This window comes from Colossoma macropomum, unplaced genomic scaffold, assembly GCF_904425465.1.
Source record: "Colossoma macropomum unplaced genomic scaffold, Colossoma_macropomum, whole genome shotgun sequence".
Lineage (NCBI taxonomy): Eukaryota > Metazoa > Chordata > Actinopteri > Characiformes > Serrasalmidae > Colossoma > Colossoma macropomum.
This window is the reverse complement of record NW_023494803.1, coordinates 32,819,981-32,835,750: the sequence shown is the minus strand read 5'-3', so window position 1 is coordinate 32,835,750 and position 15,770 is coordinate 32,819,981. Positions and strand designations below refer to the sequence as shown.

Below are 15,770 nucleotides of genomic sequence, written 5' to 3'. Positions count from 1 at the left end.
AAGAATGTTTAGGCCACAGCTGTGCTAAAATGTCTGTATTTATTCATTTTACTGTATTCATAACCCTCTACAAATAAGAATTAATGCTTATCCAGGTAGATGTAGTACCATTTTCTACATTGCGTGCATGCTTACGTATCGGCATTGTATTGCCATCAGCAGATATGTACACATCAGACATCAGCAACAGCCCACAATTGCCATATCGGTACTTCCCTATTAAGTGCATTCGGGTGGTTTTACTGCTGCTAAACAATGACTCTTTTGGCTGTATGTGTTTCCAGGCTCTATGGCACACCCCTGAACATTGATCTGTTTCCTGCTCTGATGGTAGAGGACCTTGTTCCTGGCAGCAGACTGGGGCCCACCCTGATGTGTTTACTGGCCACCCAGTTTAAGCGTGTCAGAGATGGTGACAGGTGAGTTTTTGACTACTCAACAGATCTCATAACTGCTTTTCTGATTGAGGTGGTTCATATGAGTCTGTTTCCTATTTGTGCAGGTTCTGGTATGAGAACCCTGGCGTCTTTACCCCGGCTCAGTTGACACAGCTGAAGCAGGCATCTCTCGCCCGGGTGCTGTGTGACAATGGGGACAACATCACCCGCATACAGTCTGACGTCTTTGCTGTGGCAGAGTTCCCTCATGGTTTTGGAAGTTGTGATGATGTGCCTAAGATGGACCTGCGCATGTGGCAGGACTGTTGTGAAGGTATGTCTACAAATCAGATCATGGCCTTTATAAACACCTCACACATGTCAACACTGTCTGCATTTTTCTGCACTTTTTTCACGTTTCATTGTGTGATGACGTCCCTAGGTGATTTTATGGCTGGTGATTATGATGACTGAAGCTGTATTGTTTAGCTAAAGCCCCTGTGTTTTGAATTTCATTGGAAAGTGCATTCATGTGAGAGCTCAGCAGAGAGGCTTGTCACCACAGCAATGGGCATAATGGCATCAGGGTACCTGTGTAATCCATCCCTGCTTTTTAAACTACAGATTTCATCAGTGCCTAGGCCAGACGTAGGGGCCTTTTAACTATCCACTCACTGAAGCTTGTTCAAAACCACAATTTAATCTTGTAAAGATTAGTTTCATTCACAAGTATCAAAATTGCATGAGTTATTCTTGCCTAAGACAATATATTATAGTAGCAGAGACCCGACTGACTCCAAGGCTCAGTGGTAAATTTCCCTGTCAAATCTTGAGTGTGAGCAATTACAAATAATTAGCTATTTACTTTATCTTAATGAAACCAGTTTCCAGCTCCCACATAGCCCTTCATGTTTTTCGTTTTGATTGCTCAAGCATGTGCAATGGAACCATGGGGTTCACTGCCGGTCATGGCATCTGGGGAATTAAGACTTAGTACATATCTTCCACATGAGTGAACTGCACGTACTGACATTACTCTGCACTATGACTTCTGTCTTTTGTCCACCATTGAATTTTGCATTATAATTTACAATTTAGCAAAAATGTTATTGTGAAAATTGTTTTTATATATATATATATATATATATATATATATATATATATATATATATATATATATATATATATATATATATATATCGCTGTTGTCGGAAGAAAATCTTGTATCTCCAAAATGGTAACTTTACAGGAGAAAGAAAAAACCTACTTTACTTTCAGTGTAAGTCAATGGAACAAGACATTTTTCCAAGTCATTTTGGGCCGTTTCTTTTGGTCCATTCTTCATGAAATTTACATACAATGTAAAGAGCAACAGGCATTTCCAAATCATGTCAAAAACTGCAAAACGACAAAAATGGAGATACAAGATTTTCTTCTGACAACAGCGATATATATATATATATATATATATATATATATATACATATATACATATATACATATATATATATATATATATATATATATATATATATATATATATATATATATACATATACATAAGCAGTCAAAGGCAAAATTCTGGGACCTGGATTGTCTCAGTTCTGGTCCTGTATGTTGAAGTGTTTTGCTCTAACACCTGCTACAGCCCAGAAATGCCTTGCTAATTCATTGATTGGCTGCATCAGATGTAATAGGAGCAAGGGAGACTCTAAAATGTGCATGACAAATGGTAATCTAGGATTGAAATTGAGACCCACAGGTCTAGACTTATTAAAGACAAAAGGCAGAGCACGTAAGGGAGTGTAAATAGTGAGACCAAATCACATGCAGAAGTCATAGGTTACGATGGAGTGAGTTTGTTCATTTGTACAGGAATCAACTGCACGGTCATTGTGGCCTAAAGCAGTATGTCGCGTCGATACTTGGTAGCTCCTAACTGACGACAAAAACAGCTTGAGCTCAAATAAACAAACGTGACTCAGCACTGCCCTCTGAAGGTGTTATAAACCAGAAGTTAGAATTTATGCTTTTGTAAGACCCCTGATATATCTCAATAAATAGGGTTTTGCCCTTCTTTTATTCATGTGTATTTGCCTCAGCCCAACAAAGGAAAACACACTCAATTCCTTTCGGTTTCCTGTAACAAAAAACATGACATAAGTAAAGCTAAAAACGTGATTATGTAATAATTGTGACAACTGGGACCAATTCTGGGTCTGTTTGGGGGCAGGGCTCTTGTCACAAGTTACATTTCATACAGTATTAGATCGCATCGAAGATCGAAGATTAGATCTGATCAAACATTTTCAGCTTCTCTATTTAAATGGGATTGTATAACATCACCGATTTCAAACTAAATCTGCAAACATCCTTTTAGATGTTTGGGCATTTTGAGTTGTTGGATGACAAGTTTTTGAAGGGCGGTCTGTTTTGGCTTGGTGGATTGAATTAATCTTTTGTTGTAAGTCCATTATGTTGAGTGACAGGAGACAAAAAAAGGTATTTCTGTTAACACTTAAATTGGATGATGAACATCCATCAGCACCCTTTAAGAACACATTAATTTTAGACTTTTGCATTAAAATATAAAACTTTTCAGTTGTTTTTTCTTTTTCTGCTGTGGGTAGAGTTTAAGCTCTCAGCACTATTAAATATGGGAGAGGCACACATACTAAACTATGAACATCCTGTCAGAATGCTGTCTGTTGGGAATGAACTGTTCCCCTGTCAGTGGGAATGAACTGTTAGTACTGATTCACTCACAAGGCTGTAAACACACTGAGTGAGGTGTGCATATTTTGTTTTAATGTGTTATTTGTGTAGGTGTTGAAAGAAAGGGAAAGTATTCAGTGTCTTCATTTCTTTCTACAATCGTTTTCAAAACTATAATGAGAACTTTTTAAGAACAGATATGTTTTCTTATGTTAATATGTTGTTTTAAACTGTTCAGGTATCCAGAGACGGGTTACCATTTTCATTTTTTGTGAAGTATATTGTTTAATTGTTTAATTCTTATAATAATGTATTAGGAGATGTTAACTACATTTCAGATGTATTCGGAAAAATGATACTCAGTCATGGCCTTTAGACAGCACTTGATTTATGATTAAACATATAAATCCTCCTTTAATAGAGCTGGTTAATAGAGATTTATATGTTTGCAGATGTGATGCTTCAAAGGTGACTTTGAATTCTGTCTTTCAGTGTTTGTGCTTCTTACCTGCACAGAGCTAAATACAGGACGTATTGCTGACAGGATTCTCTTTCATGTTCCTCTTACATTAGTGCCTTTATTGCACTGCTGCGTTGGGACAAGTCCCTTGTTTTGCTCTACCAGATAAAAGCAATGAGCATGGCTGTGATTAGGGGTGGGAATCTCTGGGCACCTCACGATTCGATTCGATTACAATTCAGAGGGCTGCGATGCGATTATAAAACGATTATCGATGCATCTTGATGCATCTTTTTTTCTATACAGGATTTCTATTTTCTCACTGTGTGAGGACTTGGTACGTTTAAAGCTAAGTATTTGTAATGATCCATAATGCATTTACGTCCAATATCTTTTATTAATAAAACAAATGGAAGTGATGTGGCAAGTGAACTAGATAGCTCTCATTCACTGCCTTTGGAGCACATGAGACGCTGCTGCCACTCATCTGTGATAACATGCTACGGTGAAAATAAGATCCAGTGGTGATGGATGTCCACGCGGCACATTATAGCCATCCTACCCGTTTTCGTTAGTGATCAGTCGCTGTGTCAGTAAGATACCTTCGAGACAGGACGTGCGCAACATAGCACGGAAGCCCTGTTTTGTAACGACTGAGAATTGGCGTGCAGACTGCAGGTCACCTAGCGACAAGGTTTCACCTGGCTAGTAGTGAACGAAAAAGGAAAAGAGAAAGACAGACGAACATTTGGAGACGAACGGACTTATTTGCATTTATAAGCAACGTAGTTGGTTTCCTGGTACGTTAAATCTGCAACGAGAGACTGTCACACACTAAAAAGTTGAGAAGATGAAGTCGCTTCTCTTTCTATTTACTCTTTGCATTTACATTAGCCACCTCAGTCTAAATTTAAGGTGGAACAGGAAAGTTCAGCAAGATGCTGGCGAATGAGAAGCAACTTTAGCCTCGTAAAACAGCCGAACGTTGAGAGACATTTAACTGATCAACTTTTGAGGAAAAGTTTTCTGGCGGAGATGGGAGGAAAGCGGCTGTAGCTGAGCTAAAGCTTAAAACAGAAAAAAGTAAATCTGCGCGCTCGTTTATATTGTTTAGTCTATACAACGACATTATCACATACTGACACATACTGGACATTAAATGTTGCGGCTCCCAAGGTGGTTTGATTTTTGACAAAATGGCTCTTCTTATCATTTGTGTTGTGACTCCTGATCTAACCTGGCTTTAACGCAGAGGGAGCCGGTCGGATTTCTCACTCGTCCAGTGGTGTTTTTGTTATGTGCAGTCACAGACTGTCCGGGTGCTGCACTTACCTACTTCCAAGTTCCGCCCTTTGCGTTCCGCCAACATTACGTTATAAATTAATTATTTAGAAAATTGATTTTTGACATTTATGAATCGATTCAGATTCGTTGACGTCAGCATCGCGATGCATCTAAGAATCGATTTCCCCCCCCACCCCTAGCTGTGATCCACACATCATTCACGTACAGAACGCCCACAAATATCATTCGAAGATCTGTGAACTACTTGCAGATGTTATTCCATGCAATCATATGCAATTGTTTGAACACCACCGGTCAAATTACATCTGTTCTGTTGATTTTCTAAGTGAAAATAAGTTGACATACCCTCTACAGAGAACATGCTTACATGTTGCAATTTTAGTGCACAATTTCTACTTCTTTGGTTCACATTTGGAAAAAATAAAAGTTAAAATATAAAATGTGCCATAACTTTTGCACTGGCCACATTTTATTTAAATTTTTTTTTTAAATTGTTAAATTCAGCAAATAAACAATAACCGTGTATTAAAATTTGCAGTAGAGGCTGTGTTAACTTATTTTCTCTTGGAAAATCAACAAAATGTAATTTCCAGCTACCCTTAACATTATATGAACTTTTAATAATGAATGGACCAATGAAAATGGTCCATAAAAATAAAATGGAAAATAAAATCTGGTTACAATAATGTACATTAAAATTAAGAATGATTTTGGCTTCTTCTGTAAAGTTGCCATTTTATAGATATAATGAACAGCGGAAACATGTTGTTGCCTTAGCTCTACACGAGAGAGTATTGTTTTCATTTCGTACCCCCAGTAAAGATCATTATGACTAAACCCACAGACTGCCGCACTAAAGGTCAGTTCAACGCCCTGTCCTACCACTTCCGAGGCCGGAGGTCTGTGGAGCACAGCTATGCAGAGGAGAAACCTTTTGGAAAGCTTGAGAATGATCCCAGGTAAAACTTATTTTTAGCTCCATCTGCAAGTAATTTATCTTATAAACGCTTTGAAGGTTTTAGGAAAGGTTATCAGTTATGCTCTTCAGTGGAATGTAGGCATGTTGAAATTTTACCCTTATAACCATATCAAATGTTGCTCTAGATTACATTAATATACTGTGTCTGATTTGTTTTTCAGCTTTGAAGATGACAGAACCATCGTAAATGTAACTCGCGCACCACAGTCAAGCACTGAACCCTCGCTAAATGAGTTCCAGGACTTTGTCACGGACATGCAGAAGACTATCACTAGTTTACGAAAGCAGGTGAGGCTGAAAGTCTGTTCCATGGTGGTGTTCTGTATCGGACATTATGTTGAACAGGAACCTTTATACTGAAATTTGTCTGTAGATGAGTTCTAGCAATTATACAATATATAATTACTGTCAAAACAAAACATATCTCCATATTGGTCTTTTTTTACATGATTTGAAAATGCTAGCTGCCACTAACACTGTGTCAGTTTTATGACAAATGGACCAACAGAAATGTCCCAGAATGATGCAGAATTGATTCTTGTTTCCTAAGCTTTACATATACAGTAAGAGGAAATGCATATTCAGACATTTTGTTATTTAATGTACTTCCAGTGCATATATCCACTTCAGATTTACACACAATGTCTTTTGACTTTGTACCTACAAATATAAACAAAAAATGCATTTATGAGCATAAACAAAGAGATATTTAAATAACTAAATTTATAGAGAAAAAGTATTCGGACACCACAAATAAATCACATTATTACTTTGGTGCAAAGCTGTTGTTGGTTATTAGCTTTCTGCAGCATTGTGGTTCAATTTAGGCCAGTTCCTCTCGGCAAACTGTCTTCAGTTGGGCTCATAATTTCAAAATCATGTCAGGAGACTGGCTAGTTATTTTAGGTTGTATGTTGGCTGTACGATGCGCTCATCTACGTACTTCACTATGGGTACTGTTGAAGTGTTGTTTTATAATGTTTTATAATGTGCTCCCTGGCCTGAGAACTTTAGGAAGATCTTTCACTTTCACCATGAATAATGCTTGTTGCATGAAATTTTCCCACCTGTTGGTAATGTCTTTTATAATGACACCAGGTGCAGTTTGCACAAGAACATGTTTACTTTTTGCATGTGTAAATTTTAACATATTGTGTCTGAATATTTTTATCATATTGCTTTTTTTTATCTTTGTAGATGCTTATGAATACATGCTTAAGTGCGTATATATATATATATATATATATATATATATATATATATATATATATATATAAAAATACAAAAACAAAAGTGTCTGAATACATGCTTCCCCTCACTGTATTCTGTATATCATTGCAGTCATAACATAGCCTTGTGTCTCTGAGACAGTAACTTTATAGGAGGAGGAAAAAATGTTTTTTTTTACTTCCTTGTAATCTAATTTAACAGGATTCTATTCCGAGTCATTTTGGATCATTTCTGCTGGTCCATTCATCATGAGAAATCAGCTGGTGATTTCCATTGGTTTAAAAAAACTAAAAGTGATAAAAATTGAGTTTTCTTACACCAATAACAATAAAATGTGTATTATACAGTAATTCTGCTGGGGTTCATACAGATCTGGAAGCATTTCAACATTTAATACATACTACATACATTTTTTGTGACATCTAGGCAGCACCATACATATGTTTTACTATAAGACACCCTTTATACAGGAAACTACTCTATTTGAGGACGGTGTTGTTTCAGAGAGCTGACGGCATGAGCCAGCGCTGTTTGAACTGAAACAGGATATCCAAGCTGTGTCTCAGATAGCATTGCACATTTGGAGAGTTTAAGCTGAGTTTGTGAGGGCTGTAGGGGAATCCACATTGGTAGCGCCTGGCTTTATTTCATTTGGAGAGTAAGAGATTTAATGGCTCTGCAGCTCATGTCACAGCATGAAACTGGGAACTTCAAATATGTGATTTTTATTTTGGGCCTCCTAATCAAGGACATTTATTAAGATGTATTTTTACTGTGCCCCTCTATCATTTCTAAAGGAAATTATTTACAGATGGCTACTCTGCTTGAGGTTAAAGCACAAATAACTGGTGGATCAAACAGTGCTGCTTGGCCTCATGCTGATAGAACTTTAAGACGTACTTCAGTTTCCCCAAAGATATTCCTGTGACCTGCACTAATTCAGTTGGATGTGCCCAGGCAAAGAATTTCACTCTCTGGTATCATCTGCCCCACAGATAAAAAGACTTGAAGCCCGTCTGAGTAAGACAGACTGCACTGATGAGGAAGGAAGAGAGCGGGGGGATGGAGAGAGCTGGAAGAAAAACCCCTGCACCACATGCGAGTGCAGAGTATGTACACCACTTTTTCTCTATACAGTGATCAGCAGTGCTTTGGAGTAGGACCTCCTCAAACAGTTTCTTGGAGATTCATTCAAGGAAGAGTGGGGCACAACCTGATGCATTTTGGTTTTTGCATTCATTTTAAATGTATTTGAGTAAGATTAATCTTTTTGTACACAAAACCTGCACAACTCTGCTAAAGAAAATGATAATGTAAACTTTGAAGCACCTACCAACTTCAAAACATTCAACAGAAACTCAGCTGAAGCTGAGATTGATTTTATCTACAGAATATTTGTGCTACGTTTCTGATGAATCTGTGCATAAAAACATAAAAAATGAACTGTTTTGAATCTGATGGGGAGGTATAAACGTCCCCATATTGCTTCCCTTCGGAGGCCTAGTTTTACCCTGCATTAGGTTGTGCCTCATTATCCCCCCACATATTTTAATATTTATGTTTTTTTCTCATCTATATTGTTTCTTGGGGTTTGATATATCACCATCTGAAAATTGATAGTTTAACATAGTGTAAGATCAGAATGCAGCCAATGAGTTATGGAAAAATCATGTACTTTAAGCCTTTTACACAAAATTCCTGTATATTAAGCCACAGACCTGACCAAACAGCAGAATGTTGCTGTTTACACGCCACCATGTGTCAGTTTTGTATCTGATATAGAAGGCAGGGTATGGTTGGCCAGTGGTTTATCAATGCCTACTCCAGATGGTTTTCTCAACTAATGCACTGTTATATCTGGAAACTGTTCTACAGCAGTGCGATATTGGGCTTAACAAAGGCTTCACAGTGTTATGTCTTTGCCAAAATTTCCTGCGATCACAGGTTTCACCTTAACATCTGGATTCAGTAAAATTTCCATCTGGAGCTGGGTGGGTGGAGCGAGTGTAATTGTTTGCTTGCACCATGCATAAAAGTAAAAGGCAATAAATCCCATCTGTGTGCTTATTTTAATTTTCATGTATTTGAAACACAGTCCATCCAATATGGGTGGGCTAATTCCATTGCAGTGGCACTATTTATCACCTGGAAACTGATTCCACACACAAACACACCTCAAATAACATTATAGTGCCTTATCTAGGGGTGGGCAATATGATAATTATTGTGATAAATTATACCACAATACACTTTTCTGAGCATATTGTGGATATCAGTGCTTAAAGAACACTGATTAATTACATGTTTGATTACAAAGTAAGTGATTAGGTCAGTTTCATTGGAATTAGTGCAATTTGTAAAACATTAAATTGCAAATCATTGTAGTTGCAGGTTTATTATTATTATTATTATAGTATTTTCATATGTGGCACTACAGGTTCTATTTTGTCTGATCCAACTTATTAAATCTCTGAAGAACAAAACATTGTGATGCATATTTTGTATCATGAAAATGTATTGAAGCACCATGATATTAAAATTATTATTATTATTATTATTAAAATCACCCACGCCTAGCCTTACCTTTCCGTCAGGCTTTTGTCTGCCTGGTGCAAATGCCAAGCCCATGTCAGTGCTAGTCAGTGGTTTCAGTGGTTTTGTGTGTGGGAGTTCTGAGTATCAGCTGTCTCTCTTACTGATGCACACTCTTTTCTCCTGTTCTGTTCTGTTTCTGTGCCCAGAGAGGATTTAATGCTGCCACAGTATCAGACTAGCCCTTTAACCGTGTGCCAAGTGACATTCTTTTCAACTGGTGGCCAAGCGATTCCTAACCTTTGCCCTTATCGCTTTCTCTCTGAGTAACTTTGATAATCCATTGTATCTTTGTCTGTTTAATCAAAAAGGCAAGTGGTGGTTCTGTCTGGCTTCACTTGGCTGTAAAAGTGGCTAATGTAATACCCTCTCAGGAATTTCAGTAAAAGCATGCAGTGGAGCATGGTGACTGTAAATAGATTTTTTTACTCTCCCTTCATTGCCCATGGCTGAATCTTAAATGCCCCACTACTCCCTACGTAGTGCACTACGTAGGTCTTAAAATAATGGTTCCTGCACCCAAACATTGCATAATATGTCTAACAAAGAGCCATTTGGATTCAGCCCTTCCAGACATATTTGGGTGAAGAAGCCAAAATTTCTCCCCCATATTTGGCTGTCTGAAAAAGCCAAAATTTCATAACTCACTATATTCACTATATAGAGAGTAGGGAGCCACTTGACATTCAACCTTTATCTTCTTCTCCCCTGCTAGGAGGCCCAGGTGACGTGTGTTGTGGAGAGATGTCCCCCAGCATCGTGTCCAAACCCTGAGACACTGAAAGGTGCTTGTTGTCCTGTGTGCCTCACTCAACCATCAACACAGCAGGGCAACCAACATCATGTATAACCTCAGGACCCCAGTCATCCTAGAGAGAGACCCAATCGATGCGGCCTGTCGCATCCAAATGCCTCGATTTTATTTTTTCTATGTTTTTTTGTTTGTTTGTTTTTTGTTTTTCTCCATATCTCCAGGCATGGCATCACATCTGCCCAGAGCAGAGAAGTTGCCACATTATCAGCCTTTAAAATAAAATGGATGGATGAATGGATGAGCAGATGGATGCATAGAGGATGTTCTCTTCCTCCATCAGGCCTAACCAAAGGGACCAGAGGCATTCAGAGACCTCCAGAGGTCTTGGCCTGACAGTTACTGCCCTAACGCGTGCACTGAAGAGGAGAGGATTACATTGCAAAACAAGCTTGAAGGGATCCTACAAAGAAACCGATATCAGCCATGTAGTCTCAAAAAAGCGTTCTCAGGTTAGAGATGCCAGATTAATGGTGCTACTCCCCCTACAGTAATGACACATACTTAGTTCATGCAGCCTTAAAAAGTATTGTTCTGTACCTTTTTTTTAATGTTTTGTTTTTACACATTATGCAAAAATGTAATGTACACTCATGATGTGCCTTTGGGGCAAGCTCCTGGTTTTATAATTACTCAAAAGACGTTTTATATGAGAAATGATTAGAGTTACTCCAGCTTTTACTAAATGTTTATGGTGCTTTTATCATTTACTGAATATATGCGTATTACACATACCCCCACGTTTGTATCAACCTCTGTGTGAAGATAATGTGAATATCTAGGGGAAAAAAAATTTAATTGAAGAAAGTCTACTGATCACCAAGTGTTTCTAGCAGTCATTGCCAGTCAACATCTGGTGTTTTTCATATTTCCTTGTTTTACCCTGACAATAAATGGTTTTAACAGGGACGGAGGTGCGGTAGCTGAGGTAAAGATCTGTTTGGAGTTACATCAGGGGTCTTGCAATGTTCATAAACACATTTGTGCTCAGACATCTTGCTAACTGACCAGTGCAGTATTTCCAGCCTGTTCCAGAAAGGTAGTCCACTGCCAGCTATTTCCTTCTCTGTTTGAACAGGCTTTCCAACACTGTTTGAAGACGAATGTTGACCATGCAGTGCCTCACCACAGTGCAGTACAAGTCTCAAACTCATGTGCTGTTGTCGGCATCATTTACTGTCTCCAGTTATTCTTCTTTTCCTCTTCACCCTTATGCCATACCTGGTCTTATGAGAGGCCTGTTACATTTCCCTGGTTTTCTTTTTTCCTTGTGATTTCTACCCACCCTTCTTCCTTCCTCCACTTACAGAATAGTGGGTTATGTTCAAGTTTGGGCACTTGACAGCACATGGATCAGTTCCCACTTTCTTTTCTACCTTCTTTAATCACATGTCCTAACCATATGTAACAGGACTTGCAGACCTCTCTCATTTCCATCTCTCGCCTGCTTTGTTTTGGATGGTGAGAACATTTGGCCACGGTCTCCAGAGTTAGCAGGAGGCATGTGAACAGCGCTGATGTCATGTTTGAGAGCATGATGCTCTCTGACCTTACTGTCGCTGTAATCTAAGCCATATGGATAAGAGAGGAGTGGGTGGAGAGATTTGGAAAAGATCTCCTTTCTTTGTGTGCTTTTGTGAAACAGAAGAATAATACTGTATAACCCAAAAGAATAACTGAGAATCAAAGAATAACAGGCACATAAACAGCTCACACTCCTACAGGTGTGCAGTTTTTCTGATACTGGTATACCACTTGTGACTGGTGACCACTCTCGCTCTTTGGTTGTTCTTTCTCTGCTTGCTTGCTTTCATTTCTTTTCTTTTCTTTTGTTTCTTTCTTTCTTTTCTTTTTTTGCTTTCTAATTGGCCAGCATGGGATATTCTTTGGAAGTTGCAAGTAATAAAAATCTGGATGTTTTTGGACGGTTGTATTGCTGGCTTCGTGTTACCGAACAGTCCAACAGCTATTAGTATTAATTTTGTGTTTTCCATGTTTATGTATTTGCTCTGTTTTCTCTTTTTTCGACCCCCTCCCCGAGTCTGCTGTTCATCTGCTGTCCCTGTACACTCATACTTGGAAATATTCTTAGTGTTGATTTGTCCTTTGGCCCCTCCTCTGTCCTCTCCCCCCAAACTGAGCTCATTTTCCAATGCACTGCCCTGCAAGACTGAACAAACTGACGCAAGTGGTCAAAGTGATTGCCTAGTATTTTGTATTGTACTTCTGCCAAAGATTGTTTGCACTGTATTGTATGCCTCTCAACAACAATAAATGAACACATTTGACAAAAAAATCAGCTGTACTCTTTCAAAAACCATCCAGACCTACTTCATTCTCAGTCAGATGTATTACATAAAAGCCATGCACAGTCAAAAAGGCCAAGAACAGTTAACACCAATAAAATGGAAAATACTAAATCGAAAGGTGTTTTCAATTAAATTTCAGTTCCACTGTGGAAATGAAGTGTAAGTCTGACTGTTTTCTCACTCAACACGTGAAGAAAAGAGTACAGTGTATTCCACATTCTTAGGCCTCTACTGTTTTATTGCTAAAAGAAATTGACTGGCTTGTGAATATACTTATTCTTTCAATATCTTGAATCCACATGAAATGAAGGCACATTTTATGTTTCACATGACGCACAGCACTGTGCAGAAGTCAGAGACCCTTCATTTATTTAATTTCCAGTCAAAACGGCCATTAAGTAAGTTATTCATTTTTCAGGAGATGTTTCTGAGGAGCCCTGCGATGGACTGGCGACCTGTCCAGGGTGTATCCTGCCTTCCGCCCAATGACAGCTGGGATAGGCTCCAGCACCCCACTGCGATCCAGAAGGATAAGCAGTTTAGATGATGTATGTATGTTTCTGAGGAGATTACATATTACATAATGCACTTAAAGTTATTGAGTCATAGGAATTATAGGAGGTATAGAGGACCAGGATGCAAGACACCAAAACTGACACCATCAGAAAATCCGTACTCAAAGGTTTCGTCTTTGAGAGAGAGGAGAAAATCAAACTCCACTCTTGCTTCACATCTGAAAAAAATCTACATTTCTGTCTTTCTTCCACTGTGAGAAGACAACTCAACGCCATGGATCTCAAAGAATGTGTGGCTGTCAAGTTGCTGATGAAAGAAAATGGATACAAAAAAGAAAAGTTGCTAACATCACTAAATGTGTTTGGGATTTCTTCATAGTTGGGAGAAGCTTCAAATGCAACCAACTTCTAAGACTGAACTTCAGAGGTATAAAAAAACACCCCTGCAGATTTCTTTAAGAAACTGAAAGCAAGTATTCCAAAAAGAATGGAAGCTATAATAAAGGCAAAGAGTGGACACACTATATATATATATATATATATATATATATATATATATATATATATATATATATATATATATTTATATATATATATATATATATACACACACAAACACATATGGATTTGGACTGGACGTTAAATGTAGTGTGGTCTCTAATATTTGCTCAGTAATGCACTATAGTGTCTCTAAAGTTTGAGGTTTATGTTTCTGTAGATCTGTGCAAATACCTTAGCATTAATTTCATGTTGGGTATTTTGACCAAGTAAAAATAAATATAGAACTAAGCAACTGTATGAAGGTTGTCCATTATATTTCAGTCAACCTGTTTAGATTTGTATTGAGTACAGCTTATCTCCATCTGCTCTTCTGATCACATCACAAACACATTGTTATGTGATCAAAGCCACAACTACATACATGATAAATATGGAATTTTTAACAGGATCCAGCTGCAGGTTGTTTTTATCCTTTCGTGCAGACATCCTCTTCAGTGGTCAACACACAATCCTTAGATCAGATGAGGACATAATAAGGTATGTAGTGAATGTTGGAAAGATAAACTAGAGCCCACAGAGCACGTCATGAAGCTTTCATTTATAATGTTTGGTTACAAACCGACCATTTTGCTTCAGCCTTGTCCAAACTAGTGATAAGGACTCAGTCAGTCATTTACAAAGCTGTTTTTGTTTACGCCCATCTATATATCCATGGTTCAAGGTTGTTCTGGCCAACTGTGAGTCCGAACAGCAGAGTTAAACACATCAGCTACAGCTATTGAATGTGGTTTGTCATTCAGCGCTGCCAATTCGTTCAAACCCGTAATTTCTTCTCTCGGTTTAAATGAAATTATGTTGCGTTACTGTACTGAAATCCCTGCATTCAAGCCTCCAAGTCTTCAAGGTGGTTTGTAACTGTATGTTGCGCAATGGTGATGAATTTCTGTGATTTTACAATGGTGAGAGGAGCTCTATGGGATCTTCTAACACTCTGTGCTCCTCACTCCAGGTTTAGGTGTTGGATTTCTGTTCTTCGTTGGCAGGGACATGAACATGAACTTACAGCCAGACAGACAGGGCAATGGAAATTGGATGTAGAAATTAGCTTTCCAGTATTCAGCTGGATGAAAAGGGCCTAGACCAGTCAGGAAAAAATATTACTGAAAGCAACATGGGAGCTGCACACCACAAGCACGCCAGAGGAAGTCTTCTCAGCTTTATGAGCAGGTATAGAGAGACAGGAAACAGACCACAGAGTCTCACACACACACTGTTTAAGCCACTTATCCTCCTGGGTCTCAGAAGGTGCTGGTATCTATCCCAGTGGTGATTGGGCAGAAGGCAGGAAATGCCCTGGCCAGGTCATCAGTCCATCACAGGGCAAACACAGACATACACATTCACACCTAGGGGCAATTTACATCTCCAAATGGCCTGACTGTATGTCTTCGGACTGTGGGAGGAAATCGGAGCACACACAGACATGCAAACTCCACACAGAATGGGCCCTGGTTGCCCAGCTGAGGAATCAAACCTAGGGCTTTCTTGCTAAGGGCTCTCATAGAGAGCTATTTCTGCAACAAATACCATCTTACAACCAGAAGGGGGTTGTAAAGAGTTCCTGATTTAGTTAGTTAAATAACTAAAACAACATTAAATAACGACATTTAGTCCCTTTGCTGGAGGACGCACGGTACTGAGCCTTTGGATGTGGCCTAGCAAAACCTAGAGAGTCTCATTGCCAGCACCAGCCAGGAGCAGAACGCTACAATATGTTAAAATGCTTAAGTAACAAATTATTGAAATCCCTGCTGGTCCCCTCAAAGAGCATTTTTACAGTCGCTTGTCTCAAGCCTATGAAATAATCCCACACCTCCGATATGTTGATTGCTTTAGACAAGCTTTTCTGGTGCACATGCAATGGTCACTTAGTAGCACATGAGCATCAGAAATCATTTAATGGTTTTCGTAGCCTC

At 38.6% G+C, this 15,770-nt stretch overlaps 1 protein-coding gene across 1 annotated transcript in view; it reads left to right on the top strand.

Annotated features, from left to right (window-relative positions):
* LOC118823319 (peroxidasin) overlaps window positions 1-12,766 on the top strand; it is a 76,775-nt gene extending 64,009 nt beyond the window's left edge. The window contains exons 18-23 of the mRNA XM_036592840.1: window positions 285-419; window positions 503-711; window positions 5,702-5,816; window positions 5,998-6,124; window positions 8,062-8,175; window positions 10,374-12,766. Of these exons, the coding sequence (XP_036448733.1) occupies window positions 285-419; window positions 503-711; window positions 5,702-5,816; window positions 5,998-6,124; window positions 8,062-8,175; window positions 10,374-10,508 (835 nt within the window). The 3' untranslated portion in view covers window positions 10,509-12,766. The remainder of the gene's footprint in view (window positions 1-284; window positions 420-502; window positions 712-5,701; window positions 5,817-5,997; window positions 6,125-8,061; window positions 8,176-10,373) is intronic.
* Window positions 12,767-15,770: the final 3,004 nt, after the last annotated feature.